General features: G+C 47.8%; 9 protein-coding genes across 9 annotated transcripts in view; 8 read left to right on the top strand and 1 right to left on the bottom strand.

The window, feature by feature from the left end:
* The first annotated feature begins 113 nt into the window (after positions 1 to 113).
* On the top strand, positions 114 to 1,170 carry LOC108097476 (basic salivary proline-rich protein 1). The gene is given in 3 exon segments (XM_017199751.2): positions 114 to 845; positions 848 to 890; positions 893 to 1,170. Coding segments are annotated over 3 exon segments (1,053 nt in total).
* Positions 1,171 to 4,629: 3,459 nt separating this feature from the next.
* LOC108097440 (calphotin) lies at positions 4,630 to 6,871 on the top strand. The gene is made up of 2 exons (XM_017199709.1): positions 4,630 to 4,709; positions 4,821 to 6,871. Exons 1-2 carry the CDS (start codon positions 4,707 to 4,709, stop codon positions 6,729 to 6,731), a joined length of 1,914 nt encoding a protein of 637 aa, XP_017055198.1. The 5' UTR covers positions 4,630 to 4,706; the 3' UTR covers positions 6,732 to 6,871.
* Positions 6,872 to 8,351: 1,480 nt separating this feature from the next.
* On the top strand, positions 8,352 to 9,633 carry LOC108097432 (pupal cuticle protein G1A). The gene is made up of 2 exons (XM_017199701.1): positions 8,352 to 8,389; positions 8,509 to 9,633. Exons 1-2 carry the CDS (start codon positions 8,387 to 8,389, stop codon positions 9,562 to 9,564), a joined length of 1,059 nt encoding a protein of 352 aa, XP_017055190.1. The 5' UTR covers positions 8,352 to 8,386; the 3' UTR covers positions 9,565 to 9,633.
* Positions 9,634 to 11,216: 1,583 nt separating this feature from the next.
* On the top strand, positions 11,217 to 11,570 carry LOC108097397. Its single transcript, XM_017199653.1, has one exon. It carries the CDS (start codon positions 11,217 to 11,219, stop codon positions 11,568 to 11,570), a length of 354 nt encoding a protein of 117 aa, XP_017055142.1.
* A 1,968-nt stretch (positions 11,571 to 13,538) lies between these two features.
* LOC108097429 (hornerin) lies at positions 13,539 to 14,774 on the top strand. The gene is made up of 2 exons (XM_017199700.1): positions 13,539 to 13,590; positions 13,651 to 14,774. The coding sequence occupies exons 1-2, from the start codon at positions 13,588 to 13,590 to the stop codon at positions 14,746 to 14,748; spliced, it is 1,101 nt and encodes a 366-aa protein (XP_017055189.1). The 5' UTR covers positions 13,539 to 13,587; the 3' UTR covers positions 14,749 to 14,774.
* An 819-nt stretch (positions 14,775 to 15,593) lies between these two features.
* Positions 15,594 to 17,359, bottom strand: LOC108097425 (prisilkin-39). Its single transcript, XM_017199693.2, has 3 exons — positions 16,685 to 17,359; positions 16,224 to 16,630; positions 15,594 to 16,104 (listed from the first exon to the last, which is right to left on the bottom strand). Exons 2-3 carry the CDS (start codon positions 16,224 to 16,226, stop codon positions 15,745 to 15,747), a joined length of 363 nt encoding a protein of 120 aa, XP_017055182.1. The 5' UTR covers positions 16,227 to 16,630; positions 16,685 to 17,359; the 3' UTR covers positions 15,594 to 15,744.
* Positions 17,360 to 17,509: 150 nt separating this feature from the next.
* On the top strand, positions 17,510 to 24,314 carry LOC108097664 (putative vitellogenin receptor). The gene is made up of 5 exons (XM_017200111.2): positions 17,510 to 18,063; positions 18,209 to 18,622; positions 18,706 to 21,243; positions 21,448 to 23,861; positions 23,919 to 24,314. Exons 1-5 carry the CDS (start codon positions 17,673 to 17,675, stop codon positions 24,087 to 24,089), a joined length of 5,928 nt encoding a protein of 1,975 aa, XP_017055600.1. The 5' UTR covers positions 17,510 to 17,672; the 3' UTR covers positions 24,090 to 24,314.
* A 292-nt stretch (positions 24,315 to 24,606) lies between these two features.
* On the top strand, positions 24,607 to 25,294 carry LOC108097449 (protein CutA homolog). The gene has a single exon (XM_017199721.1). The coding sequence runs from the start codon at positions 24,684 to 24,686 to the stop codon at positions 25,239 to 25,241; it is 558 nt and encodes a 185-aa protein (XP_017055210.1). The 5' UTR covers positions 24,607 to 24,683; the 3' UTR covers positions 25,242 to 25,294.
* Positions 25,295 to 25,633: 339 nt separating this feature from the next.
* LOC108097584 (pre-mRNA-splicing factor ATP-dependent RNA helicase PRP16) overlaps positions 25,634 to 27,815 on the top strand; it is a 26,923-nt gene continuing 24,741 nt past the window's right edge. Inside the window, exon 1 of the mRNA XM_017199973.2 lies at positions 25,634 to 27,591. Within this exon, the coding sequence (XP_017055462.1) occupies positions 25,755 to 27,591 (1,837 nt within the window). The 5' untranslated portion in view covers positions 25,634 to 25,754. The remainder of the gene's footprint in view (positions 27,592 to 27,815) is intronic.

The raw sequence follows: 27,815 nt of genomic DNA, 5'->3' as shown, positions 1-27,815 counted from the left end.
TGGAGCGGCGACTATTTATGTAATATGCCGTCTTATAAGTGGTGGATTCGAGGCCCGTGGCCACATAGTTTCCGTCGCCGTGGAAGCTCTCAGAGATCAAGCCGCACTTCAACATGATCCATCGATGGGCCATTCTGGTCCTGATTTTGCCCCTCATCCGCGGGGATGTGAGCCACCTGTCCAAGGATTACATTCCACCGAGTGCCGAACAGGACGTGCACACCCGTTCTGAAGCAGCCAACGAGATCCAGAAGGATCCATCCGGGTTCTATCCCTCCACTGGATTACCTCTGCCACCTGGTTATGCCATTCCCACGGGTGGTAATGTCCCACCTCCGCCTGTTCAGCCGCCAAACTTCCCGCTGCCCATCTACCCGCCCTTCTTTGGATTCGGCGGAGGTCCTGGCGAGCAGGGAGTGGGTCCTGGCATCGGTCCGGTGCCCTCGGCGTATCCCAATGGTGGGCCCTTCCCGGGAGGGCCGCCAAATGCCGCATACCAAGTGCCGCCAAATGCAGGAGGTCCCTTCGGTGGAGCTTATCCCCAGGGACCTGGTTTTCCACCACAAGGAGCGGGTTTCCCACCTCAGGAAGCGGGTTTCCCTCCTCAGGGAGCAGGATTTCCACCACAGGGAGCAGGATTTCCACCACAGGGAGCAGGATTTCCACCACCGGGAGCAGGTTTCCCTCCACAAGGAGCTGGCTTCCAACCACAAGGAGCTGGCTTCCAACCACAAGGACCTTTTCCACCACCAGGAGCACCCTTCCCCCCACAAGGAGTACCCGGAAATGGATTCCCACCACCGGGAGCTAACTTCCCTCCGCAAGGAGCTCCCTTCCCACCACCGGGAGGAGCTCCTTTCCCCCCGAATTCCTGACCAACCAGGGACTTCCCTGACCAATCCGCAGGGACCCTTCCAAGGACCCAATCCCGGAGGATTCAATGTGCCCGTGGGATTCGGTGGACCAGTTCCCGGACAGAATCCCTACCAGCAATTCCCGCCCGGATTCGGAGGACCGGCGCCACCAGGCTACTCGGATGAACAAAAAGAGGAGGAGCACAAGGATGCAGAGAGGACTGTGGTGCCACCGCCTCTGGCCGATGATCCCAAAGGCATTGCGGATACCGTCTACGCAACAAATGGCGGATATGTCTACCAGAGGGCCAAGTAACCCAAAGGTTTTATAGCCCCAATTTGGAGGGGTTCGAGGGGTTCGATGGAAAGGAGAAGGAGGAGGAGCGCATCAACATGTTCATTATAAATTATCATCCATTTTTTTGTTTTGTATCTCTCCGTTTGTGTTTTTATTTATTTATTTGTTTTGTGGCCGTAAACCAGCGAACAGACAAAACGATTGTCTTTATGCAAATCGAAGTCTTCGCCAAAAAACTGACTGATAACCATAAACGAGACGATATATCGCCGTGATTGATACACATATACATATGTATGTTTTTATGCATACACCGTCTTGACGTCAGTTTCATAAATTATGATCTCTTCAAAAGTACAGACAAGGCGATAAAAGTCTGAAAAATATTGATAATTCGTTTTGGTTTTGGGATTTAAAGCTTAGTCCTAGGGTTATTATGCACACATTATTTACGATCTGTGGACTGCATCCCTAAAAGTTTGTTGAACTTTGGACAGTCGATAAAAAGTAGCATTTATTGAAATATATTTTTCATGTATATTTTCAACAAAATGATACTCAATCAAAATAGAGATTAAAATCTACTACCACAATTTCGTAGCTTCAAATTACAAAACTTATTACAGCAGCAAAGCAAAACGCTTAAGATCCATATCAAATTTTTGTTTTTTATTTAAAACCTTTACAACATAAAGATTAATCTTTAAGTATTTTGTATATGAAATTTAAACAGAAATCAATGAACTCTCAAGTTTTAATCATAAATGATTTTGGTGTTAAAAATACTGTACTGGAGAAATATCAATTACCAATTAATATCATAGAGAAGTGAAAAAAAGAGGTCTATAATTAAATTGACCTCCCAGAGGGCAAGCATAAGAGACTAAAATTAATGATATATGTGGTTTCTGCAAAATTCTAAGAACCGTCTGACATAATTTCAGCTGCTAAAATTGGTTGGCCAAACTAGTTTCTGACGTCAAAGAGTTTCCTTAAAGAACATTTATGTTAATTCGTTTCTTTCTCAGGCATAACATGGGAATTGGCATAAAAGAGGGGATTTTTCCATCGATAAATTTTAGCTTTGTTCAATCCCATATTTAGCCTCTCATATAAAAATTACAAAAAAAAATACGATTTAGACGTAAGCTAGCACGAATTGATTTCTATTCATCTTTTTTTACATCTCCACTGAATTATTTATGTTTTGGTTTTGATTGTCGTTGTTTGGGATCCAATAAGCACATTTAAAAGCTTATATGACATGTTTTTTTTTATGGCTTTCGAAGAGTCTGCGAAAAGAAGATAATTACTTTTAGTCTTTTGTCCGGGACCAAGGTGGGAGATCTTTCTGTTTGCTTTTGTAAGATGGTTTATTATCTTACACAAGTCGGGGGATCAGTTGGTTTTAAAGCTCGCCCACTCAGTTTTATGTGAAGGTTGGTGATTTTTAAAGAAAAGTAAGTAAATAGTATTGTTATAATTTTTATCTAGTATCTATGAAGTATTACAAGTATTTCCGTTTATTTTTGTAACTACACCATACATTTATGTTTTATTTTTTGTTGCTTCTTGTTGGTAAGTTTCCTGATGTGGGTAGCAATTGTTCTGCAGTTTAAAGTATATAAACTATTATAATTACAAAAAAAAAATTCAAAATAGGCTTTAGGTTTTACCATCTAATCTAAAATTCCACCAAGCGTTTTGGCAGCTTTTAGTATTTAGCCACTCTTTGGTTCAAACATATGCAAATGGAGATGGGCCTTTGGCTTCGCAGTTGGCATATCCAATTCGATTTACGAGCTTGTTGCAATTTTCGCCAGACTCCGCTTGAATATTCATCGCGAGCGTGAGCTATGGTTTTGGCTATAGAGGCTGTTCGCAGGGCAATTAGTCATAATTAAGCCCCACTGTGCCCGCGGTTGTCAAGGGGCCCTCAACTTGACATTTTCTTTTGTGGACCTGAACCTTGTTTTCAATTTGTCACTTTTCTTCGGCCTTTTGTTTGAGGCGCGTGTTTGGAGCTAAAGCGCCAGATGCTGCAGAAGTTCGCATTCAAAAGTTTTGGCCTCCGAAGATCCGCATTATCTGGCATTAATAATTGTATTATCTCAAAATGGCTCGGTTGTACGCCCATAACACGCTTATCATAATCTCTGCGACACACGCCTACGAAATGCATATATAAAATATCCATATTGTGATCGAAATCGAAATCGAGATCCCGCCGAACAATCGGAGGCCCCTGATTACCTATAACTTATGGCCCATTGAAAACGTCCGAAGGTTGGACACATGTCTGCCACCGACTGAGATCTCAGAAGTTGGGAAATCGGCCGACGAGCGATTAACATCTTGCCATAAATTTCGAGATGGCTAAAACAATGGATGAAAGTGGTAGCAATGCGTGAAAACTCCGAAATGATTTTTCGGGGAGAATGTAGCTTCCACTTAGCTAACCGCAGCCTATAAATTATATTTCTTAATTTCATTTAAATGATTTCGTTTGTACCAAAAAAAAACGAATCATAAATTAAACAAATGCATAATAAATCATTTTATTAAGAGAATAGTAGTCTTTATTATAATCTTGAAAATATAGTTTATGTTTTAAACTCTCTTCAAGTAAATGCATCGCACATCAGCTATTCAAAAGAGAAGTCAATGCACTCAGGTCATCAAGCTGAAGTGGCCAAGGTGTCAATTGGCCAGATGGACATAAACCATGCCAACTAGATATTGATAAATATTTAAACAGCTTTTGCACACCCATTAATTTTTTTCAGCTTTGTTTCAATTTACTACACTGAAACAAAACAGAAGAGACAATTCAAAACAAAACTGGCATTCAAATAACGAATTACTTATATTTATTGAAATTTAAGTTGCTTTGATGGCAATGCAAATTTTGAAATGAGTAACCTTAATTAGAAATCAATTAAAATAGACAAAATCTTTTATTAAATTCAGATAAATGGTCTTTCAAATAATATTGCTAAAATAAAAATACACAACTAAACCTTTCTGTTAATTTTTTTGACTAGAAGTTTTATACTTTTTCACACAAATTACTATGATTTAAATAGATTTTTAGGAGACTTTCAGTGTCCCTCTTATATAATTTCAGGGTGTTAACTTATACGCTCAGCTGCCAGGCTATAAAAAAGTAGAGTCCTCAGATAAATTAAAAATGCACATTATAACTCGGTGTGTAACCCGGCTCAGCCATATTCGGATTTTGTTTGTTATCAAACGGAGGCTTTGGCGACTCCGCGATGAGTCGTGCTTTTGCCCATTTAATAATCCGCACCGAAATGAGATGTGTTTTGCATGATTTCATTGTTGGCCATCTGCATTAGCATTCCCCCCCCCTCCTTCCCCCTTTTCCCTTAATCATCGTGTGGCCAAGACATCTGGTGGATCGCACCAATTAAGGGGAGAGCTGCCAACTATAAATGCAGATGGGGTCTCCAAGTTGGTCATCAGTTAATCGGTTACGTTCGCTCGGTGCACCTCTCAAGCTCTCCGTTGTTGGTTTAGTGACCCCAGTGAAGATGGTAAGTGACCATCTCGAAAACCCTTTATCCACCGAATTTTTTTTCAAGTGACGTATCCAGTGATAATGAATGATATGACATGTGATGCTATGTGATTTGTTCTACCCGCAGAAACCCTTTGCCTTCGTTGTTCTGGCTGCTCTCAGCTTGGTGGTGGTGGTGAGCGGACGTCCGGGTGCCCAGTATTTGCCACCTCTGCCGGTGAAGGAGGTGTCCGCCGCACCCAGCTACCAGCAGGTGGTGCAGCCCCAGGTGCAGAGCCAGGTGCAGCAGGTGCTCCACTCGCAGATCCACATTCAGCCGCAGATCCAGCCCCAAGTGGAGTCCATCAGAGCTTCCATTCCGCTGGCCAGCTTCACCATTCAGTCGGGCGGACAGCAGCAGCAGCAGTACCAGAGTGCTCCGGCACCAGTTCCGGTTTCCATTCCTGCCCCAGCTCCAATTTCTATTCCTGCTCCCGCTCCCGTTTCCATTCCTGCTCCTGCTCCCGTTTCCCTACCCGCTCCCGTGGAGATCCAACAGCCAGCTCCCCAGGTGATCTACGAGGCACCCAAGCCCATTTTGGCCACCCAGACGGCGGTGAAGAACGCCTACCTGCCACCCACTCCCGTCCAGCAGTTCGTGCCCGCTCCGGAACCAGTGGTTGAGACCATTGCACCACAGCAGGAGACCATTACCACCACCTACACTGCTCCCGCTCCAGTTGCAGTGCCTGCGGTCTATGAACAACATCAGGTGGTGCAGCAAACCTACTCCGCTCCTGCTCCAGTGGTTCAACAAACTTACTCTGCTCCCGCTCCAGTGGTTCAGCAGACATATTCCGCTCCGGCTCCAGTGGTTCAGGAACAAGTTTACAGTGCTCCAGCGCCAGTGGTTCAGCAAACTTACTCCGCTCCCGCTCCAGTGGTTCAGGAACAGACCTACTCCGCACCAGCTCCAGTGGTTCAGCAGACTTACTCCGCTCCGGCTCCCGCTCCAGTGGTTCAAGAACAAGTGTACACTGCTCCAGCTCCCGCTCCAGTGGTTCAGCAGACCTACTCCGCTCCCGCTCCGGTGGTTCAGGAACAGCCTCAGGTGGTTCAGCAGACTTACAGTGCACCAGCTCCCGCTCCAGTTGTTGAGCAGGCGTACTCCTACCCAGCTCCAGTGGTTCAGCAGGCTCCCGTTATTCAGCAAGCTCCTGTAATTCAGCAGGCTCCAGCTCCAGTGGTTCAGGAAGTGGTTCAGCAAGCTCCAGCTCCAGTGGATCAGCAAACTTACACTGCTCCCGCTCCGATTGTTCAGCAAGCTCCAGCTCCAGTGGTTCAGGAAGTTATTCAGCAGGCTCCCGTTATTCAGCAGACTTACTCTGCTCCCGCTCCAGTGGTTCAGGAAGTGGTTCAGCAAGCCCCGGCAGTTCAGGAAATCGTTCAGCAAGCTCCAGTGGTTCAGCAGACTTACTCCGCACCCGCTCCAGTGGTTCAGGAGGTCATTCAGCAGGCTCCAGCTCCTGTGGTTCAGCAGACCTACTCCGCTTCGGCGCCCGTTTCGATCCCTGAACCAATTCAGCAGATCGTGCAGCAGCCGCAGTACAGTGGTTACTCCTACCAGTCACCCCAGCCAGCTCCAGTTCAGGTTTCCCTTCCAGCTCCAGCTCCCGTGGTGATCCCAGCTCCTGCTCCTGCTCCCGCTCCCATTTCCATTTCTGCTCCTGCTCCTGCTCCCATTTCCATCCCTGCTCCTGCTCCTGCTCCCATCCAGCTGCAGCAATCCTTTGTGCCCGCACCACCGGCACCCATCCAAGTGCAGCAGCCAGCCCAGCCCATTGTACAGTACAACCCACCAGCGGTGCAACAGCAGCAGCAGATCTCCTATGCTCCCGCTCCCGCTCCAGTTGCAGTTTCAATCCCTGCTCCTGCTCCTGCTCCCGTTTCCGTTCCCATTGTCCAGAAGACTGAGATCGTGAGTGCTCCCGCTCCTGCTCCAGTTTCCGTGGAGATCGGAACGAGCTACGCCGCCAACGGTGGATACCTGTACAAGTAGGCGGATGCCAGTGAAAGGACCCCGGCGGAAGTCCGAACTCGCATCGAGTTGGGCAACCGAACATCGATCGCTGATCGGTTCATCTGAACTTAGTGTTACGTAGCCAATTTCTAGCACCTTTTTTTCGTTATACAAATTTTTGTTACGTTTTTGTTTACCAATAAACTGTTTTTGTTAAAAAAAATAGAATGTGGCTTCATTTGAATATTTTATTGAGAAGGAAGTCGAGCAACATTCGAATGGACAGTATAATAAATTCATTTTATTCCTGAGATTTAACAGGACATTGTGGAATTGAAAACCGGTTAGTTATTGGTGATTCATTTGTGTGCCTTCATTGTGCAATTGGTTATCAAATAATTTAATTACAAACAACAGGTAAAATATAGATGTATCAATTGAAAGTGGAATACAAAACCTGCTTGCAATAAAATAGAATGTCATTCGAGGTATCAGTAATTAACTTTTCGCAGAGAAGTTTCTCCAAAATACTAGACATGTTTGTTTCACTAATTTTTGATCTGTACCTATTTAGCGCATTGAAATCTTTTAAAGACATTTATATCTACCTTAATTGGCATTTTAAGAACAAAACCATATCGCGTAAATAAATCTCTCTTATTTAGAACAATTCCTGAAATTCCAGTACTAATCATGAAACTCCATCTTCCATCGGTGACTTGAGTTATGGCTATTTCACAAAACGGTAAGCCGCAAATTATAAATCACTTAAAGCGGGTTTGTCCTATAATAAAGTATAAGGTGGATACATTAGAAACATAATAGCTAAATTTAATTCCTAAACTGGTGATATTTATTGATCTTTCTAAGAATAATAAATTAAATCTGTTTATTGGGTTCAAAAGACTTTCGCAAGATAGTCTTTGAAAGTCCTGGTTCGGTGTTTTTATAAATGGATTTATAAAATGGATTATTGTTCTAAAGCTGTGAAAAGAATTGGTTGGGATTTCTGTAAAAGTTCTTTAATCAACCAATATAGATTGTTTATATTTCTGAAGAGACTTCAAGGATGTTGATTCCCATTCAGCGGACATTGTAAGCCGAAAGTGTGTAAGCCATTGTTCCCCTGGTAATTCCCCCCCAATGATTAATGGAGTAACTTTCCAGAACTCGGTCGATGCTGGCTGCCTGTACTCCAACCTCCGAATCCGAATCCGAATCCGCTTTGATGGATGAGTAAGTGACGGAACCGACTTATGAATGGAGTTCAATAACGAGTTTCGTACGGGCCGTGTATGCCATTTCTCATGCATAGCATTTCTTCCCCATTATCAACATCATCATCTCGGATTCGCAAGCCACAGAATCGGATTCTGATTCAGATTGGAGCTCGAGCTTAGAATGAGAATCGTTAGGGGAGTGGAAACGGTGAAAAGTCGGAATATTATGGGCGGCTAATGAGCTTCGCGGACGAAATGCTTCATTATTATTGCTCTTTTATTTGTCGATGGCTGGTTTAAAAGGTATAAACGATATAGTTTGTTTGGCTTTTCGGTGTGCGTTTGTTCTGGTTTTCGTAGCGCCTTTTGACATTCGTGTATCAAGTTGGCCCGACATTTTTTTGCCTCGACTATAAATAGGTTGCCTGATTGTGGACAAGGTACTAGTGTTCTCACAACTTCGGTCCCAGCAACATGGTAAGCTTTGGATGAGACACCTCTAACTGGGAGTACAGTTTCCTTTTCGCGAAATCTTTAAATCGTTTTTTGTTGTATATATTTTCCTAACTTTGTAAATTTGTTCTATAATTTTTTAGAAATTCTTCGCTGTCCTTTCGCTTGCCCTTTTGGCTCTGGCTTCGGCCGATGTCAGCCACTTGGCCAACACCTACCTGCCTCCCCACTCCGGAGCTGCCTCCACCAGCTACGAGTCCTACCAGGCCGCTCCCGTTGAGGCCGCCGCTTCGGAGACCTATGAGGCTCCTGCCGCCGCCACCACCTACGAGAGCGAGTCCTACTCCGCCCCAGCTGCCTCCTACAACAGCGAGTCCTATGCCGCCCCAGCTGAGGAGACCGCTTCCTACGCCGCCGAGACTGTCGAAGCCGCTGCCGAGGAGACCTACGAGCAGCCCGCTGCCTCCTACGTGGCTCCCGTGGCCACCAAGACCTACACTGCCCCGGCTGTGTCCTCCTACTCCGCTCCTGCCGTCGTGAAGAGCTACTCCGCTCCCGCTGTGTCCGGCTACAGCCAGACCTACACTGCTCCCGCTGTGGTGAAGACCTACTCCGCTCCATCTGTGTCCAGCTACACCGCTCCCGCTGTGGTTAAGTCCTACACCGCTCCCGCTGTGGTGAAGAGCTACTCCGCTCCTGCCGTGTCCTCCTACTCCGCTCCTGCTGTGACTAAGACTTACACCGCTCCCGTGGTAGCCAAGACCTACACCGCACCCGCCGTAGTGAAGACCTACACCGCCCCCGTGGTAGCCAAGACCTACACCGCTCCGGCTGTGGTCAAGAGCTACTCCGCTCCAGCTGTGTCCTCCTACACCCAGGCCTACACCGCTCCCGCTGTGGTCAAGTCCTACACCGCTCCCGCTGTGTCCAGCTACTCCGCCCCGGCTGTGTCCTCCTACACCGCCAAGACCTACACCGCTCCCGCTGTCTCCTCCTACACCGCTCCCGCTGTTGTGAAGACCTACTCCGCCCCAGCCGTGTCCACCTACTCCGCACCAGCTGTGTCCAGCTACACCGCTCCCGTGGTGGCCAAGACCTACTCCAGCTACTCGGCCCCCTCGGTGGTGAGCAGCAGCTACTCCGGATCGTCGGGATCCTCCGGCACCGTCTACGGCTCCAACGGTGGATACGTCTACTAAAGACTGCATCCCAAAACGAAGCTAATCATACGACAAAAACCTTTTTTTTTCCTACAATAAATCGAATGTAATGTGCTAAAAACAAAGAAATCTAATCTATTATTATTAAACAAGTTATATGGTAAGGTTATTGTCATACAAATCAAACAATCAAGAGGCAAAGATTCGCTGCCTGATTCCATTTGGTATCCCAAAGCCTAGTTGGCTGTAAAATTTAATAATTTTTCTGGTTTGGCCAGTTCTAAGATTCTAGTCATGAGGTAATTCCCAAGAGATTTAATCGTTTTTGCATAAAACCGGGATTGAACAAAGGTAAATATTTGATTCTTTCAAAACCGCAAATTTTGTTGTATAGAATGCACATTGTATTCTGATTTGGTAACCGATTTAGTTATCAAGATGACGAATCCATTATTATATTTAATTATTAGTATGCTGATTAAATGGCGTTTTTTTTACTGCAAAGATTATTAAGTGGACGACAATTTAAGTACAAGTTACAAGTTCCAAGACCTTATCCAATTCGGATTATTAAAAATAATCTTATAATTCTTATAGTTATAATTATTTCATTATAATTCAAGTTGATTCCACTTTCCCTTTTTTTCCGTTTTTTTAATCTATTTTCTAACCTGGTTAAAAATTTATAAAAACGTGTTTATAGATTGTTGTTATACATACAACTTCGCTGATCTTTCAGCCTTAAAGTTTATAGCACAGCTTCCAATTATTGCATTGTTAAACTTTTGTTATTGTTTGCATTTTTTACCTTTGAGGAGACACATAACCATTAAACAAAGCCGCTTTCATTTCAGATTGGCTCCTTTAAATCCGATAAAAAGCGTCATAAAATCGCAACATCACAGCCAATTAAACAGTCAACGGTCCCAAAACCTTAAATGCAGTCGTCAGTTTGCGATTGCCACTTTTCAGAGAAACCCATGAAAATGTGCTAGCCAAGTGTTATACAAGTTTTTAAACTATTGCGGCAAATCAAGAAGTCATAAATACGAATATCGAGCGAAATGATAAATAAGAGGAGGGGATGGCAAACATTTATTTGCCATTAAAAGCAGAGCTTATTAATTATACGGATCCAATCGGCGAGATCGTGCAACTGGCATCGTGAATTTATATTTATGTCTGTCGTCAGGCGAGTCCCACTCTATACCGTCCCTATACGGATATATATATGCCCAAATGGCAGTATATCCGAATTTGCATTTCTGTTTGCCTTTTCCACTGCCTCTGCCGTTTCTCTTGTGAATGGACCAAAGTGGCGTGTGTGCATTATATACACCCGATATCCATATATACATATATATTCATACACATATGTGTAAGCATGCATACATTTATAAATTGTATCGCTTAGTGCGAAATCGAAATCGGGTTAATGTCCAAAAACTTGTTATGCCCAAAGCAAGGCAAGGCGAAATTGTCGAACTGAGACAAAAACAATCGAAAGGCGATGAAGAGGAGAGCGGCCAAGAATCAGGCCATTCTGCTGGAGAGAGCTCTTCCTGGAGGCTCCGGACTTCCAGCTCAGGATATAAAAGAATGCCGCTGGGCGGTCAAGAATCGCATTGAGGAATTGCCAGCCGCAGGAATCGGTTTTCGGATTTACAGCGTTACATTGCATAACATAAGTCATGTCGAAAAAGGGTTACATATTCACCTTTGCTTTGGCCCTGCTTACATTAACTGGCGCCAATCCAGTAACTTATATGGCAACGGACTCGGAGGTCACCACCACTCGACCGAAACTCATCATCGAGGAGTTGGAACCCATGAGATACGAGTTCATCACCGAGCACCGACCCACTTCGCTGGGGCAGAACTATTATCTGAAACCTGGTCAGTTGGTTGGCTCTGTCACTCTGGATTCGGATTCCCTTCAGGTGCGACACGATCAGGACGATGGAAAGCCGGTGACCAGCAAGCATAACATCCTATTTGTGGCATATGCCAAGGAACTGGCCCAGGAAACCAGACTAAGGAAGTAGAAGTAGTTTCAAGTGCATTTTATATATGTTTAAAACGCGATGTGGTATTATCAACATAAAATACATTAGTGGTGAAAACCAGATACATTTTTTTTTATATTTTGGTGCTTTATAAAAGATAAGCTTTATTAATTGTAATAAATACTTTTTTAATTTATTTTGTGTTTTTACCAATTTTTATTTCATTTAAGGAAATGTTAAAAGGAAAACTTTTTGCACAAACCAATTTAATTTCCACAAAAAAAAAATATATTTATATAAAAAAAGCAACACATTTCCCGAGTTTTCAACACTCAATAAACTACTTTGCGGATTTATTTAGCATTGATTTGAAGAACATTTTATCTGCAAACACAATCGAATTAGATTGGAAGACATCTGAAGACAAACTGATCTGCTAAAAGATAACTCCATTCAACCGATCTTCGGTCCAAAATGAACTTCCAAAACTATTCACCTAACTCAAGTACGCATCTCGTAGACAAACTTTAATTAGTGTGATTTTGTTTTCTTGTTGTGCTCTACAAGAAATGGGTATACTAACTTTTAGAGAAGAATATCTGTCATTAGATATACAAATCTAGGAAGGAAGGTTATAATTATAATATCTTCAAAATGTTTAATATTTTCTATTCCACAAAATCGTATTGAAATTACTTTTCTTTGCCAAAATAAACAGGTAGTAAATTTATTGCTTATGATAGCAGCTTCGTTTCCTAAACAGTTATGACAATAAATTGTTGAACAATAAAATGCGGCGAATGACTTTGACAATTTTATGCAAATTGACCCAATGGACTTACAAGGGTATTTTTAACATCCACCATAAACTCATCGCCTTGTTTTTTGTTTGTTGTTAATTCCTCGGCTCTCAGCATTTTGTTTTAATTATATAAACGCACGCAAAAGACATAAACACAGCGAGTACAAGCAAAAAGGTGCCTGACCATTAAGCCATTAAGCGATGTGTGTGGATTATAATTAATGTGTGCGGTGAGTAATCGATGCCATTCGAAGCGGGCTGTCAGTGCATGGGGGCTCTGAATTCGAATCCAATCTATTCCAATTCGATCCTCAGTCTCTCCGCTTTTTTACTCTTTACTCTTTTTTTCTTTTTTGGATTTGGATTTGGATTGGCTTGGATTACCGGGCTCACGAACCCGCGAACTTCTCACCCGCGGCAGAGCGCATCATTAATTACCTTCGGCGACTTCCGAAATGGACAGGGCTAAAAATAAACGGACAAATAAATAGACTCTACGACATCCTCCAATCGCGCCATTCTTTATTGGCACTAATCAACAGGGTTTCAACTTTAACGTCAGGAACAAAATTTAGTCAAGGAACCATATTTATGAGGTAATATTAAATATGCAATGAATTCCCTCAACTCGAACAATTTTTAGGGATTTAAGGGAATTCAATTTTAACATTAAACAGTTTTTCTGTATTCTAGTTGTACGACTTTAATTTAATATATTATATTTTTCGTTTCACAAATTATTCTTTCGACTAAGGTCTTTATTCTTATTCTTTTTGTAGAAAAGAACTTAAGCGTGGGAGTTATGTAAATTTAATGTCCCATTGTATCATTACTAATTTGGCAAGCTAAAAGCCACTAACTAAAGCTGGGAAATAAAAGTAGTAGCTTGGCACTTCTGTTAAGTATTTCTTCGGAACTAATGTGATGTAGTTAAGTGTGCGTTTAATCAACAGCAGCCACCGAAACTACGATCATCAACACCAGAAACTCTTGCCGCCCCATTCCATTGCGTTCTAATAGCATTGCTTTATTTTTTGCGCTTCAGCTCTGTGATTGTTTTTTTTTTTTTTTTTTTTTTTGCTCTCCACTTTTTGCGTGTGCTTCTTTGGGGGATTGGAAGATTTGTACCTGCACACCCATTGTTCGAGGTTTCCTATAAAAGTGTTGGCTCGCGGCGACTGTGGCATCAGTTCCAATTCCCACAACGCTGAAACAGCAGCTAGAAAAGCCCATAAGCCGAGAATCCCTTTAAGAATGGTAAGTGGTCTTCGGGATGATGACTTAACTTAAGATTCACCTCGATTTTTTTCTTTTTAGCGCTCCTTTGCTGTTGTGATTTTGGCCTTGGCCTCCGTGGGTCTGGTAACCCCCCTGAGTAACACCTACTTGCCACCGAAGGTGGGTGTCCAGAGTGGATATAGTGCGGCGGCTTCGAGTTCCTCGGGATCTTATGCAGCTCCGGCGGCCACTTACGCCCGAAGGGTTCAACCCGTGGCGGCTCCTTCCAGGCAGTACTTGGCTCCAGCTGCCAGCCAGAGTAGCTACAGCTCGGGAGGTTCCTCCCACTCGGGATCAGCTGCATCCCATGGATCTTATGCAGCTCCTTCTGTATCTCATGGATCTTACGCTGCTCCATCTGTATCTCATGGATCTTACGCTGCTCCATCGGTTTCCCAAGGATCGTACTCCGCTGGATCTGTTTCCCACGGATCTTACTCCGCTCCTGCTGCATCCCATGGATCGTACTCCTCGGGATCCTACTCAGCTCCTGCTGCATCCCATGGATCCTACTCCGCTGCCTCGCACACCAGCTACTCTGCTCCTGTGGCCGCTCCCTCCAGGAAGTACTTAGCTCCCGCTGCCGTTTCCCATAGCAGTTACTCCGCTCCCGTGGTTTCCCACAAGAGCTACTCCGCACCCGCAGTTTCCCATGGATCGTACTCCTCTGGCGGAGCTTCTCGTGGTTCCTACTCCGCTCCTGCTGCTTCTTACACCCATACCAGTTACTCCGCTCCTGTGGCAGCTCCTTCCCGGCAATATCTGGCTCCAGCTGCTTCGCAGTCAAGCTACAGCTCCGTTGGATCATCCTACTCCGCTCCAGCTGTGTCCCATGGATCCTACGCCGCTCCAGTGGCTTCCTACTCGGCTCCGGTGGCTTCCAGGAAGACCTATGCCGCCCCAGCTGTCTCCCATGTGAGTTACTCGGGCTCCAGCCAGGGATCCAGCCAGGGTTACGCAGGAGCTAGCCACGGATCTGGCTATGGTGGATATGGATCTGCTTCTTCTTCCGCCTCTGGATCCAGTTACAGTCACGGTTCTGTTCAAGGATCGGGTCTGCGATCTGGCTACGGATCGGGACATAAATCCGGTTCCTACGCTTCGAACGGCGGCTACGAATACCGCCTGAAGCATTAAAAGGATCTCAACAACAAACATATCAATCGAACAACAATTTCTACAATTTTTTTTTTTTATCGAACGAAATAAAGTTAAGAATGCAATTCACTCTGATCTTTTTGTTAAGGAACTGGAAAAGCAAAAATACTTTCCCAAAGGTAATTCAGAAGTATGTAGTTTTTTTAGAAGGTATTTTACGTTAAAATCTGACTTCTTAAAAAAAATTTGTACAATTTTAAGTTCTGGAATTGAAAAAAATCGACCAAAAATAAAAAAATTAACTAATGATGCAGTTTGTTAAAGAATTAAATCACATAACTTTTTGAGGTATGCCACTTCAAAATAAGAGATCAATCAAAAAGTTATGGGCATTTCTCAAATCCATTTATTTTTTATGAAACCATAACATATTCAATTCTATTTTCTGGCTGCTCTACCCATTAACCCATCTACCCATTGATCAACGAGAGCAGTGGAACCACGTTCGGAGATTGTTCGAGGAGCAGCAGACAATTATTCGTCTTGGAGGAGCGATTTATAATTAAGATTTATAATTATTAAGGGTTTGTGTTTCTTTAGAGATATCTTTCAAATGTAGGATATTACATTATAGATTTTAACATATTATTAAGTATCGAATTGATTTAAAATTATCTGCTATAATAAAAATAAATGTAAATAAAATGTTTTTTATTAGATTGGGGCTTTATTGAAAATGATGAGTGGTTTATAGAATATCCTCATAAGGAGTGGCTAAAAGAGGTATGATTCTTTATGGCAGATACCAGGCAAACAGAAACGCCTAGTAGGTGTATCATATTGAAAACATTCCACCAAAATTAAAAAACAAATTGAAATGTATGTTAATCAATATTAAGCACTCGAAAAAGTTTAGTAACCATAAATTGCACAAAAAAAATTGCTTAGCCAAGGAAAAAAAAATAGGGGAATATAGTTGTCCGCTTGCTCCATTGTTGCCTCTCAGTTAGGGCCTCCATTTCATGGGTACTTGGCCTAGTAGACGTAGCCGCCGTTGCTGCCGTACTTGGTGTCCAGGCCAGAGTAGCCGGAGTAGCCCGAGTATCCGGAGTAGCCGGTATCCGCTGGCAAGTAGGTGCGAGAGGGCGAGGTGTAGGTGGTGTACTGCGGCACCGCATAGCTCCTGTAGCTGGACGAGACGATCGGCGAGGCATAGCTGCCGCCGCCCGAGTAGTATCCGGATCCACTCGAGTACGACGGATACGAGGAGTATCCGGAGGAGTAGCCGGAGTAGCCACCGCTCAGGGGTGGCAGGTAGCTGCGCGACAAGTGCGACACATCGCCGGCACAGAAAGCCAAGGAGGCGGCGAAGATTGCGAGGATGGCGAGGGAGTTCTGAAAATTTTAAAAAATAAATTAGAAAATGTAGTACATATTAGATAAATATTAAAAGACAAAAAATAAATGGTAATATGTATCCATGAAATAGGTAACTACGCTTTATTATTTCTTACCATTTTGAGAATGATTTGGGATTAGGTTCGTAAAGTCCTGAGAAGGATTAGGTTTCTATTAGCTGTATGCACCGAATGGAAGCCGACGATCAACTGTTGCTAATCCAGCGGCCGGCTCTAGTTTTTATACGCTTCTAAGCGCGAATCGCTCGCTGTGCACCCAAATACCTTACAACTGATTTTAACGCCTTGACGCGGACATGTCGGCGGACAGGGCCCATTATTCAACGGGCAACCGGACAGAAGAGTCCCAGCAGCTGGCTAACTTTGAAAAGTTCGTCATGTTCGGTTGTCATCGCCGCTCGTTCGATATCCCACGACTCGGACTCATCCAGCGGAGAAGCCCCGAAATTGTCTGGCCGTGGAAAAACCACGTTCGCCGAGCTGTGCCTTATAGAGTGTATGCACTGAAAGGAAATTCTTTTAAAGTTATTGAAATACGATATAAATAGTAGATTTACCTTTCATTTTTAAATTAATTTAATTAATTGTAATAGCAATATGCGTCATCTAGCACAATAATCGCTTCTGTTTTATATTTGTATTTATAATTTCTTCATTTGAACTTTGCAATTCATTTAGTAAAATTTGAGCTGCTGTTTTCTCATAAGCTATATTGACCTGATCGAAAAACTTGCTACATTTTTCTCTGAGTGCATTCCCAAGTTTGGGTTTGGCTTTGCGTTAGTTTTTATTTTTACGAGTGCGGCACGCCCCCTACGGCGTGTGAAGTCGCACTCGCTCTTTTCCTTAATTATACAATTTGTGAGTGCTCTTCTGGTTTCTAAGCAATTCGGGTTTTGTCTCTGATTTTTTATGACATTTCGCGGTCGACGGCTAAAGCGCTTTGGTCTTGTTTATATGTCGTCGCTCATAAATCTTGCGGCATAACCGTTATTAATTGTTGCAATGGGTCATCGGAATGGGCAGATGTTTCTGTTTTGGGTCCCGCGGTTTCCCACTGCAGCGACGCGCTTCGAGATTTCTAGACACACGCTGACATCATAGCCAGCTAATTAATCACTCTGTATTTGGTGCAATCCTTTTGCGATCCATGATTTGATATGTGATGGTCGAGTTTTGGAATGGGTAGTACCCCGATCGCTGGACGTTGCCACCCGGGTGCGGTATTTGGCATACACTTCGAAAAATATGCTGTTAATTGTTTTAAATGTTTGCTTTTCTTCTTTAAATACCAATTACAAGTAACCCTTTTTCCTGCCCAACCTTAGTGGTGTTTTCTTGTCTAGTCCCTCTGGTCACTCGAAGTTAACGGTGCTTTTCCAAAGCCCGACGACTGGCTTAATCCACTGGAACAGAACGGTTTCCTCGTTCAATTCGTTTTCGGCTTTCAAAGCTGCAAGCCGTATTTCCTTGTTCTTGTTACTTTGTTGTTTTTTCGCTATTTCAATTAATAATTGTCTATTCAAGTTGTGTGTTTTGTGTTGAATGTGTGTGGCGGAGCACCAGGTGCCCACCGGAAAGAGAAGGAACCGAGCAGAGAGCCCGAAGATGAACGTCGGCCGGCGAGGATTCAACCTAACCTCGCAAACACGCGCTCGCCATTGCAGCGGAGATCCAGGAAATCGCCTGAAAAACGATCCCACCAATGGATTCGCATCCCGTAGAGCTGCTGCGCGCCACGTGGCCATTATCCCGCTGCTCCGACTTTTTGTCCTTGTTCTCCTTTGCGGTGCGACTGCTGCCGGCACGCCGGGATCAGCGGACACGCGGTGCGATGTTGGACAATTCCGGTGCAGAGACGACGGCTGCATCTTACAGGCGAAGATGTGCGACGGACGCGGAGACTGCAAGGACGGCTCGGATGAACTGGACTGCGGTGAGTGGAACTTAAGGAAATCTTATAACCCTTGAAAGCGGTTATGTATGTATGTATGTTTAAAACTTAGCTATTGCAAAACATCCAAAAACATAAAATAAAATTATTAAATTATATATATTTTCATTCCATATCTAATATAAAGACTACAAACTGTGCCGACCGCCTCATTGGTTCCCGTGTGCCCAGCCACACGGAGCCTGCCTGGCAGCGGAACTAATGTGCAACGGCATCGACAACTGTCCCGGCGGCGAGGATGAGCTCAACTGCCCGGTCCGCTCGGGATTCCGTTTCGGAGACGTCCACCGCAAGCGCAACTGCAGCGACACTGAGTTCACTTGTCAGCAGGACCGCAGCTGCATCCCGATCGAGTTCATGTGCGACGGACGGAAGGACTGTGTCGACAATTCGGACGAGGTGGCCGGCTGCAAGCAGGTGGAGTCCACCTGCTCCTCTGCCGAGGGACATCTCTGCTCCAATGGAAGATGCCTGCGACGAAAGCACTGGGTTTGCGATGGCGTCGATGATTGTGGCGATGGAAGCGATGAAAAGGCATGCGGTAAGTTAAGGCAAATAATATGCCTAAAATATTAACTTCTGCATTAAAGTGATTAACCAATTACAAAACTTTCCTTTCTTCAGCGAACCTCTGCCAACCCGAGATGGGAAAATTCCTGTGTCGCAATCGCGAAGCCTGTGTCCCGCTGACTGAAGTGTGCGATGGCCACCGCGACTGTTCCGATGGAAGCGACGAGTCGGAGAGCTGCACATCGAAGCCGGATTGCACGGTGAAGAAGTGCCCGCCAGGTGCCAAGTGCCAGATGATGCCCACCGGTGGAGCGGAGTGCCACTGTCCGTCGGGATTCCGTCAGGCAAAGTTCGAGGACAAGTGCGAGGACATTGACGAGTGCCAGGAGCGGGATGATCTGTGTAGCCAGAGCTGCGAGAACACCTCCGGCGGATATCGATGCGTCTGTGATGCGGGGTACCTGATAACCAGCGATAATCGCACCTGTCGCGCCAATGCGGATCACCAGCCACTGCTGCTGTACACCACCCAAATGACCGTGATGGGAATGCACCTGCGCGAGGACAACGTGAGAAACCATGTCTTCCAGGTGGCCGGAAATCTGAGCAAGGTCATTGGCGTGGCCTACGATGGCAGCCACATCTACTGGACGAACATCCAAAACGAGGCGGAGAGCATTGTGAAGGCCAACAACGATGGTTCGCATGCAGAGATCCTACTCACCTCCGGATTGGATGCCCCCGAAGACCTGGCAGTGGATTGGCTAACGCAGAATATTTACTTTTCCGATAATATAATGCGACACATTGCCGTGTGCTCGAACGATGGCCTCCACTGTGCCGTGTTGGTCACGCAGGATGTCCACCAGCCGCGTTCCCTGGCCTTGTGGCCCCAGCGGGGTCTGATGTTCTGGACGGATTGGGGTGCCAGGCCCATGATTGGCCGTGCCTCCATGGATGGCAGTCGATCGCGTCCGATTGTGAGTGACAATATCCATTGGCCGAATGGCATTGCATTGGATATGCACCAGCAGAGGATCTACTGGGTGGACGCCAAGTTGGGCAGTGTGCAAACGGTTCGGCCCGATGGCACTGGTCGTCGCACAGTTCTGGATGGGATGCTGAAGCACCCGTACGGCCTGGCCATCTTCGAGGATCAGCTGTACTGGTCGGATTGGGCGACGAAGAGCCTGCATGCCTGCCACAAGTTCTCCGGCAAGGGTCATCGCGTTCTGGCCAAGGATCGAACCATTTACGCTGTGCACATCTATCACCCGGCCAAACAGCCGTATTCCGATCATGGTTGTGCGAAGGCCAGGTGCTCCCATCTCTGTCTCCTGGCCGAACCGGATGCCGGTGGCTTCAGTTGCGCCTGTCCGGAGGGAATGGTGCTGTCGGCGGATCAGCAGCGCTGCACGTTGACCGAGAAGCGCCAGCGATTGTTTGTGGGTCTGGCACAAGTGCTGCTGGAGATCGAGCACACCGCTTTCGGACGCCATGTGGTGAGCAAATCGCACACGCTTCCCTGTTCCATCCACGAAATGGTCTACAATCGCATCAATGGCAGCCTCATCATAGCGGATAATGATCAGCGTCTGATCCTGGAGTATCAGCCGGAGGAGCACGAGACCAGCGTGCTGGTGCGCTCGAATCTGGGAAATGTGAGCGCCTTGGCCTTCGATCATCTCAGCCGCAACTTGTACTGGGCGGACGTGGAGCGGGGTGTGATCGAGCTGCTCTCCCTGCAGACGCGTCATCGTGCGCTGATCCGCTTCTTCCCTGGTCAAGAGTGGCCCATTGGACTGAGCGTCATGCCGGCGGAGGGTTATCTTTATGTGGTGCTGAAGGCTCGAAGGCACACGCACATCGACAGGATTCCGCTGAGCGGAAAGGGAGAGCAGGTGCACGTATTCGAGGACGATTTGGGCGATGATGACATCAAGCTGGCCGCCGATTACGAGACGCACACGCTCTTCTGGTCGGACAGCGATCTGGGCAGGATCAGCTACTCAGACTACAGGCAGTCGCAGATGCAAACCTTCCGGGGGAAACTGAGGAAGCCGTACAGCTTGGCTCTCGTCCAGCAGGATCTTTTCTGGAGCGAACTAGGCTCACCGGGGATTTACTGGACGCACAAGAGCAACATGGGTCCGCGCAAGCGGATTGACATAGAGGCGAAGGGTGATCCTGGTGCCATTGTACCTAGTGTTCCCATCGCCGCACCGCGTAGGATTCCGCTGGCCTCCAGTTCGCCCGTCAGCCGGGAATCGCATCCCTGCCAGCAGCAAAACGGTGGCTGTTCCCATATCTGCGTGGGCGAAGGTCCCATCCACGCCATCTGCTTGTGTCCAGCCGGATTTGTGTATCGGGATGCGGGCAATCGCACCTGTGTGGAGGCTTTGGACTGCGAGTTCCGTTGCCGCAGCGGCGAATGTCTGACGATGCCGCATCGCTGCAATGGACGCCGCGATTGTGTGGACAACTCGGATGAGATGGACTGCGACGAGGAGCACCGTCGGAAGACGAAGGTTTCCTGCTCGCCCAAGCAGTTCGCCTGCCACAGTGGCGATCAGTGCGTGGACAAGGAGCGTCGCTGCGACGAGCGGAAGGATTGCCACGATCAGTCGGACGAGCTGCACTGCGAGTTGTTCGGTAAGCGAATCCGGAGAAACCTGAGTGATTGTGTCCACTCAGAAAACTCAAACAGGGAGTGGAGCGTACACTTAGTATATCTTTGCAGAAAGTTGGAAAAGATCCATGGTAAAAATAGTTGAAATTTTGTGAAATGGAAAACACATCATAATATAAAACCTTCTGGCCTTACTTAACCAATCCCCTTTAATTTCCTCTCCACAGACAAAACGAAGAAGTGCCATGTCCACCAGCATGCCTGCGACAATGGAAAGTGCGTGGACTCCAGTCTGGTGTGCGATGGCACCAACGACTGCGGCGACAACTCCGACGAGACGATGTGTGATGCATCCGCGGCCTGCGAGACAGGGATGTTCCAGTGCAGCAGCGGGTCCTGCATTGCGGGCAGCTGGGAGTGCGACGGACGGATCGACTGCAGCGACGGATCGGATGAGCACGACAAGTGCAGCCATCGCAGCTGTCCGCCGGACATGCACCGCTGTCTGTTGGGTCAGTGCTTGGACCGGAGTCTGGTGTGCGATGGCCACAACGATTGCGGCGATCGATCGGACGAACTGAACTGCGGACCCGGTTCATCAGCAGTGAATATATCCTGCACCGAAGATCAGTACCAGTGCACCAGCAACCTGAAGATCTGTCTGCCGTCCGCTGTTCGATGCAACGGAACCGCGGAGTGTCCGCGTGGCGAGGATGAAGCCGATTGCGGCGACGTGTGCAACATCAACGAGTTCAAGTGCCGATCCGGTGGGCAGTGCATCCGCAGGGACTTCCGCTGCGACGGCGAACGGGATTGCAGCGATGGCAGCGATGAGGTGAACTGCGAACAGGAGAAGGGCAGCCACAACCAGAGTCAGATTCAACCGTGGGCCACTTCGAGGCGCGCTTGTCGGCCGCATTTGTACGATTGCCACGATGGCGAGTGCGTGGACATGTCGCGGGTGTGCAACAACTTTCCGGACTGTTCCAACGGACGCGACGAGGGACCCCAGTGCGCCACGGCCTGCCGATCCGCAGCCGGTCGGCAGGTGTGCCAGCACAAGTGTCGAGCCACTCCTGCCGGCGCCGTGTGCTCCTGCTTCGATGGCTATCGCTTGGACGCGGATCAGAGGAGTTGCTCGGACATTGACGAGTGCCAGGAGCAGCAGCCGTGTGCCCAGCTGTGCGAGAACACTCTCGGTGGCTATCAATGCCAGTGCCATGCGGACTTCATGCTGCGCCAGGATCGCGTCAGCTGCAAGAGTCTTCAAGCGGGCGCCACTCTGCTCTTCAGCAGCTTCAACGAAGTGAGGAACCTCAGCGAACAGCCCGTGATGCTCAGTGTTGCCTGGTCAGCGAATGATTCGAAGATCTCCGGCTTCGATGTGGATATGGAGCGGCAAATGGGTTACTTCTCCGCCGAGGAAGAGAGCATCGTATACCAATTCGATTTGCAAAAGAAGCACGTAGTGCGCGCCTTGGCTCTGTCTACTCCCACGAAAGTCTCGCTGGATTGGGCCACTGGCAATGTGTATGTGGTGGCTGCAGCCGGTCAGGAGATCCAGGCCTGCAACTTTGATTCGCGCATGTGCGGCAGAGTGCTGCACGTGAAGAATCCCAAGCACATCAAGCACCTAACTGTGGATGGCTACCACGCAAAGCTCTTTTATTTGGCGATACACACGGAGGGCTTTGGCCAGACGAGTTCGGAGATTCACATGGCCCGGTTGGATGGCAGTCGCAAGGATATGCTGATGCAGCGGAGTGAGAGCTACATGACCGCCGTGGCCATCGATCCGCATCAGCAGATGTTGTACTTCGTCGACCTGCACACACGCACGCTGGAGAGGATCAGCTATAGGTTCAAGATGGGACCGCTGCGCCGACCGCAGATAATGCTGCAGAAGTCCAATGCGTTGATGCATCCCTCAGGATTGAGCGTGTTCGAGAACAATGCGTACATCGTGAACCTCGGCTCCATTGAAGCGGTGCAGTGTGCTCTGTATGGAACGCGTGCCTGCAAGAAGATCAACTTGAATGTGCTGAACGCCCAGGACATTGTGGTGGCAGGAAGATCGCGCCATCCGCAGCCGGCGTCGCATCCTTGCGTGCATGCCCACTGCCACGGATTGTGCCTACAGGCCGATTACGGATACGAGTGCATGTGCGGCAATCGCGTGGTGGCCGAGGGCGAACGGTGTCCCCATGGCTCCGGCAACGAGGTGGCCGTGGGTTCGCCGAACAGCCTGGAACTGGAGCAACAGCCGTCTGGCAGCCACTGGCTAATGGCGCTGGTTGTACTGATTAGCGGATGTTTGGTGGCGGGACTCGGGTACTTGTACTATCAGTACCGGAAGCGCGGCCACACGGATCTCAACATTACCCTGCATTTCCAGAATCCGTTGGCGACGCTCGGCGGCACCAAGGCCTTCTTGGAGCACGAACGTGCCCAGGCCGGTGGTGATTCCGGCCAGGAATCGGGATCGGGTACGGGAACCAGTCATGGCAGCAACGAAACCTTCACCACGAACAGCATGGCGTCCTCGAATTCCCGCCTGCCGAATGCCCTGCAAAGATTACTCCGATCGCGTCAGTCGTCCACCGATCCGATGGCTCAAGAACTGCTTCTCGAGAGCCCCAGAGTGAGTAGCGGGGAGAATATGTGATCCAATTGATTGCCCTAACTCCGTACCAAGCAGGAAAGCAGCCACCTACACGCGATGGACGGAGGACGGCAAGGAGGCGGAGGCAGTCGGCAGGTGCCGGACATCCTGGTGGCAGATTTTGACGACGATTCAGCCGCGCACCCAGCTGGACAGTTCGGGGGAAGTCACTCAGTCATGGATGCGAATGCACGACTTGTGCCGTAAATAAAAGGGAAATCCTAGCTGGAGAACTGGAGACTAGTTATAGATGTTAAGTGTTAGATGGTTTCTGTTACTTTTCATTGTATTTATTATAGCTCTGTAGTTATTTTCGCATTTAAATGTTACTCGGTGATTGGTGTTGATTTATAAAGCTGATTTATTTCAATTTTTCACAAATATTAAAATAATAAACAAAAAAAAAAAAAAAAAAAGAATTTTAAAAGGCAACTCTTTTGTTTTATTTGGCCCACTTTTCCCAGAGTATTAGAAATCTATTTATATTTTATATATGTGTATTCAAATAAAACAAAACAAATTGAAAATGCCTAAAATTTGAATTAATGAAGTTTCGATTTAATGTAACGGAAGCCTTCAAACGGCTTTTTTTAATATTTCCCTTGGAGTGGCAACTCTAAAAATTTAGATCATGTGAAGGGGACCCAGGGATGTAGACCAACAATATCTAAAAAATAGCTAGGTCATGAGCAACTGGAAAAGCAGTCTGGCAACGCCGTAGCCGGTCTTGCTTTGCTTTGTTATTGCTATCTGCAATTCGCACCGAACTTGGGTTTTTTGTGCCGTACAAAGTGCAGGTTAATGCAATTTCGGATCTGTGCAAGGTTCTTGCCCTTTCGCTGGGTGTTTGCGCGCAACCTGTTCATCGTTGCAAGCGTCACCGCGGTCACAATCCGTCCATCGTTTGCCTCGAGCAGTTTGTGCAACGCTGCCAATCAAAACAGCTGCATCTCCTCCAGTTTGACATACAATACCGTTGCCAGGATGAGCGACCAAGCGGGTGAATCGCCAGCAGCTGGGAAGTCCTATCAGCCGGGCAGCAGTTCGGTGGCCTTCGTCACCACTCCAGATCGCGAATCGGCAAGGAAGCTAGCACGCAGCATAATCGAACGTAAACTGGCCGCCTGCGTCAATATTGTGCCAAAAATCGAGTCCATTTACCTGTGGGAGGGCAAGGTCAACGAGGACAGCGAATATCTGATGATGATAAAGACGCGCACCAGTCGCATCGACGAGCTGAGCAAGTTTGTCCGCGAAAATCATCCGTACAGCGTCGCCGAGGTCATTTCACTGCCCATACAGAATGGCAATCCGCCGTATCTTGACTGGATCTCGAAGACGGTGTCGGAAAAACCATAGATTATACCGAATTTGTAATGCGTTTAATGACAATAAAGGTTTATTGAACGTGAGCGAATTGTTTTTGTTTTAAAGCTCAACAAGGGCGCCAAATTCAAGTGTTGCCAGTATGTTTTAATTTACCTTCCCTTTTTAGAAGTCTGGTAGTCGCAACGCTTAGAAAAGCAATAGATAATTGCACTGACATCAATTTATACCAACACCTTTATATACTTCTAAAAAAAAAAGTTGTAGGACTTAAACAAGGTTTTATATGGTAAAAATTATAAATTATAAATAAATATAACATATATAAGTAAATTGTAATAAAAACCAATGATCGAATCGTTTAGCTACGATATAGCCAGAGCTGCGGCACTGCCACCCACATAATTTCAACGAGGTGGCAGCCTCAGTGGTCAGCTGTGCGGCGCAACGCCAACGCGAATGAATCGTTTTTGCGGCAACGAGGAGGAATTGCGAAAAAAGCAGCAAGCAGGACACTAATCCACTTGGCCAAGGCACCGGAACAGGATGTCCGACGACGAGACCGGCGTCCACCGGCTGGAGGGCACCTCGGGCCAGGAGACGCGCGGCGGCCTGGTAATCCGGAAGCCCAAGGACGCAACGCAAACGAAAAGTGGCTTCAAAGTGCCGCAGGGATCTCTACTCGGTCTGGACAAACTGGCGGCCAAGCGACGGGCCGAGAAGGAGCAAGCGGAGCGTCTAATCTCCTTCCAGGACAGCGAGTACGACGACGCCGCCGGCGGTAGTTCCACGCCCCAAGCCAACGCATCCGGCGGCTCGAGCGGCAGCAGCAGTGAGTTCGCCTTCAAGAAACCGGACACCAAGAGCTTCGAAAAGCTGCGCGGCCAGCTGCGCGAGCACAAAGACGAGACGCCCTCGCACACCGGCGGCGTTTCGGAGAAGGCGCGCGAACGCCTGCGGGAGCACATTCAGCGGGACAGGGAGCGCGGTCGCCAGGTCAGCACAACCACTTCGGGCGAGGAGAGGAGCCGGGATCACCGCGACCGGGATCATCGCAGGGAGCAGGACAGAGAGCGCGATCGGGACCGCGACAGGCGTCGCCAAAGAGACAGAGGCAGGGAACGCGAACGCGACCGGCATCGAAGTCGCGATCGGGATCGAGATCGGGATCGCTCCTTATCCGAGCGTAGTGTGCACACGCCGCGCTCGGAGCCGGGAACACCAGGTGGCAGCCACGGCGTATCCAACAGCTCCTGGGACGATGAGGATGGCGAGGGCAGTCAGCGCAAGTCCGATTGGGACATGCCCACGCCCCGTCGCCATGGCAGTCACGCTGGCGAATGGTCGGCGAGGAGCAGCAGTAGCAGCAGCGGCAGTCGGCGCCACCGGCAGGATGACACGGCGCGTCCGACGCCGGCGCATCGCTATAATCAATGGGCGCACGACCGCAAGCGCAGTGGCGCCACGCCCTGGGGCGAGGATCCCGAGTCGCTGGACCTGTGGGAGGAGGAGCAGCGGCGCCTGGACCGCGAGTGGTACAACATCGACGAGGGCTACGACGACGAGAACAATCCGTTTGGCGGCGCCAACTCGGAGTACTTCCGCAAGCGCGAGGAGCAGCTGGAGCAGAAGCGAACGAAACGCATTAGCGCCCAGCAGCGGCAGAACAATCGGGATAATGAGCTGTGGGAGCGGAACCGCATGCTCACCTCGGGCGTGGTCACCTCGATCAGTGTGAACGACGACTTCGACGAGGAGGCACTGGAGCGGGTGCACCTGCTGGTCCATCACATCATACCGCCGTTCCTCGACGGCCGCATTGTGTTCACCAAGCAGCCGGAGCCGGTGGTGCCCGTCAAGGATCCCACCTCGGACATGGCGCTGCTGGCGCGCAAGGGCAGCGCCCTGGTGCGCACCTATCGCGAGCAGAAGGAGCGACGCAAGGCGCAGAAGAAGCACTGGGAGCTAAGCGGCACCAAGCTGGGCAACATCATGGGTGTGCAGCGGCCGCAGGACGACGAGGATGCGCGCTTCGACAAGGACAACGATACGGCCGACTATCGCAAGGACCAGAAGTTCGCCGATCACATGCGGGACCAGGAAACGGGCGGCAAGAGTGACTTCTCGCGCAAGAAGACCATTTCGGAGCAGCGGCGATTCCTGCCCGTGTTCGCCTCGCGGCAGGAGCTGCTCAACGTCATCCGGGAGAACTCGGTGATCATCATCGTGGGCGAGACGGGCAGCGGCAAGACCACGCAGCTCACCCAGTATCTCCACGAGGACGGCTACAGCCAGCGGGGCATGATCGGGTGCACGCAGCCGCGTCGAGTGGCCGCCATGTCGGTGGCCAAACGAGTCTCTGACGAGATGGACACTCAACTGGGTAGGCATACTATCTAACTAAGTGTTGAGAATATATTTAAGTAGTTCTTATAGAAGGAGTATAGTCTCTTTGATAGTTGAGCTGTAACTCCAATGGGATGAAAACCCTTTATAACATTTATGTTCCATTCACGCTGTTTTAAAATGATTTATGTAGCCTTAAGTTTATTTCATATTGTTTTCCAAATGATTTGTAAAACTGCATACATAAAATCAAATTTATAT

The sequence above is a fragment of the Drosophila ficusphila genome, unplaced genomic scaffold (assembly GCF_018152265.1).
Source record: "Drosophila ficusphila isolate 14025-0441.05 unplaced genomic scaffold, ASM1815226v1 contig_197, whole genome shotgun sequence".
NCBI classification, from domain to species: domain Eukaryota; kingdom Metazoa; phylum Arthropoda; class Insecta; order Diptera; family Drosophilidae; genus Drosophila; species Drosophila ficusphila.
This window is presented reverse-complemented; position numbering and strand designations above follow the sequence as displayed.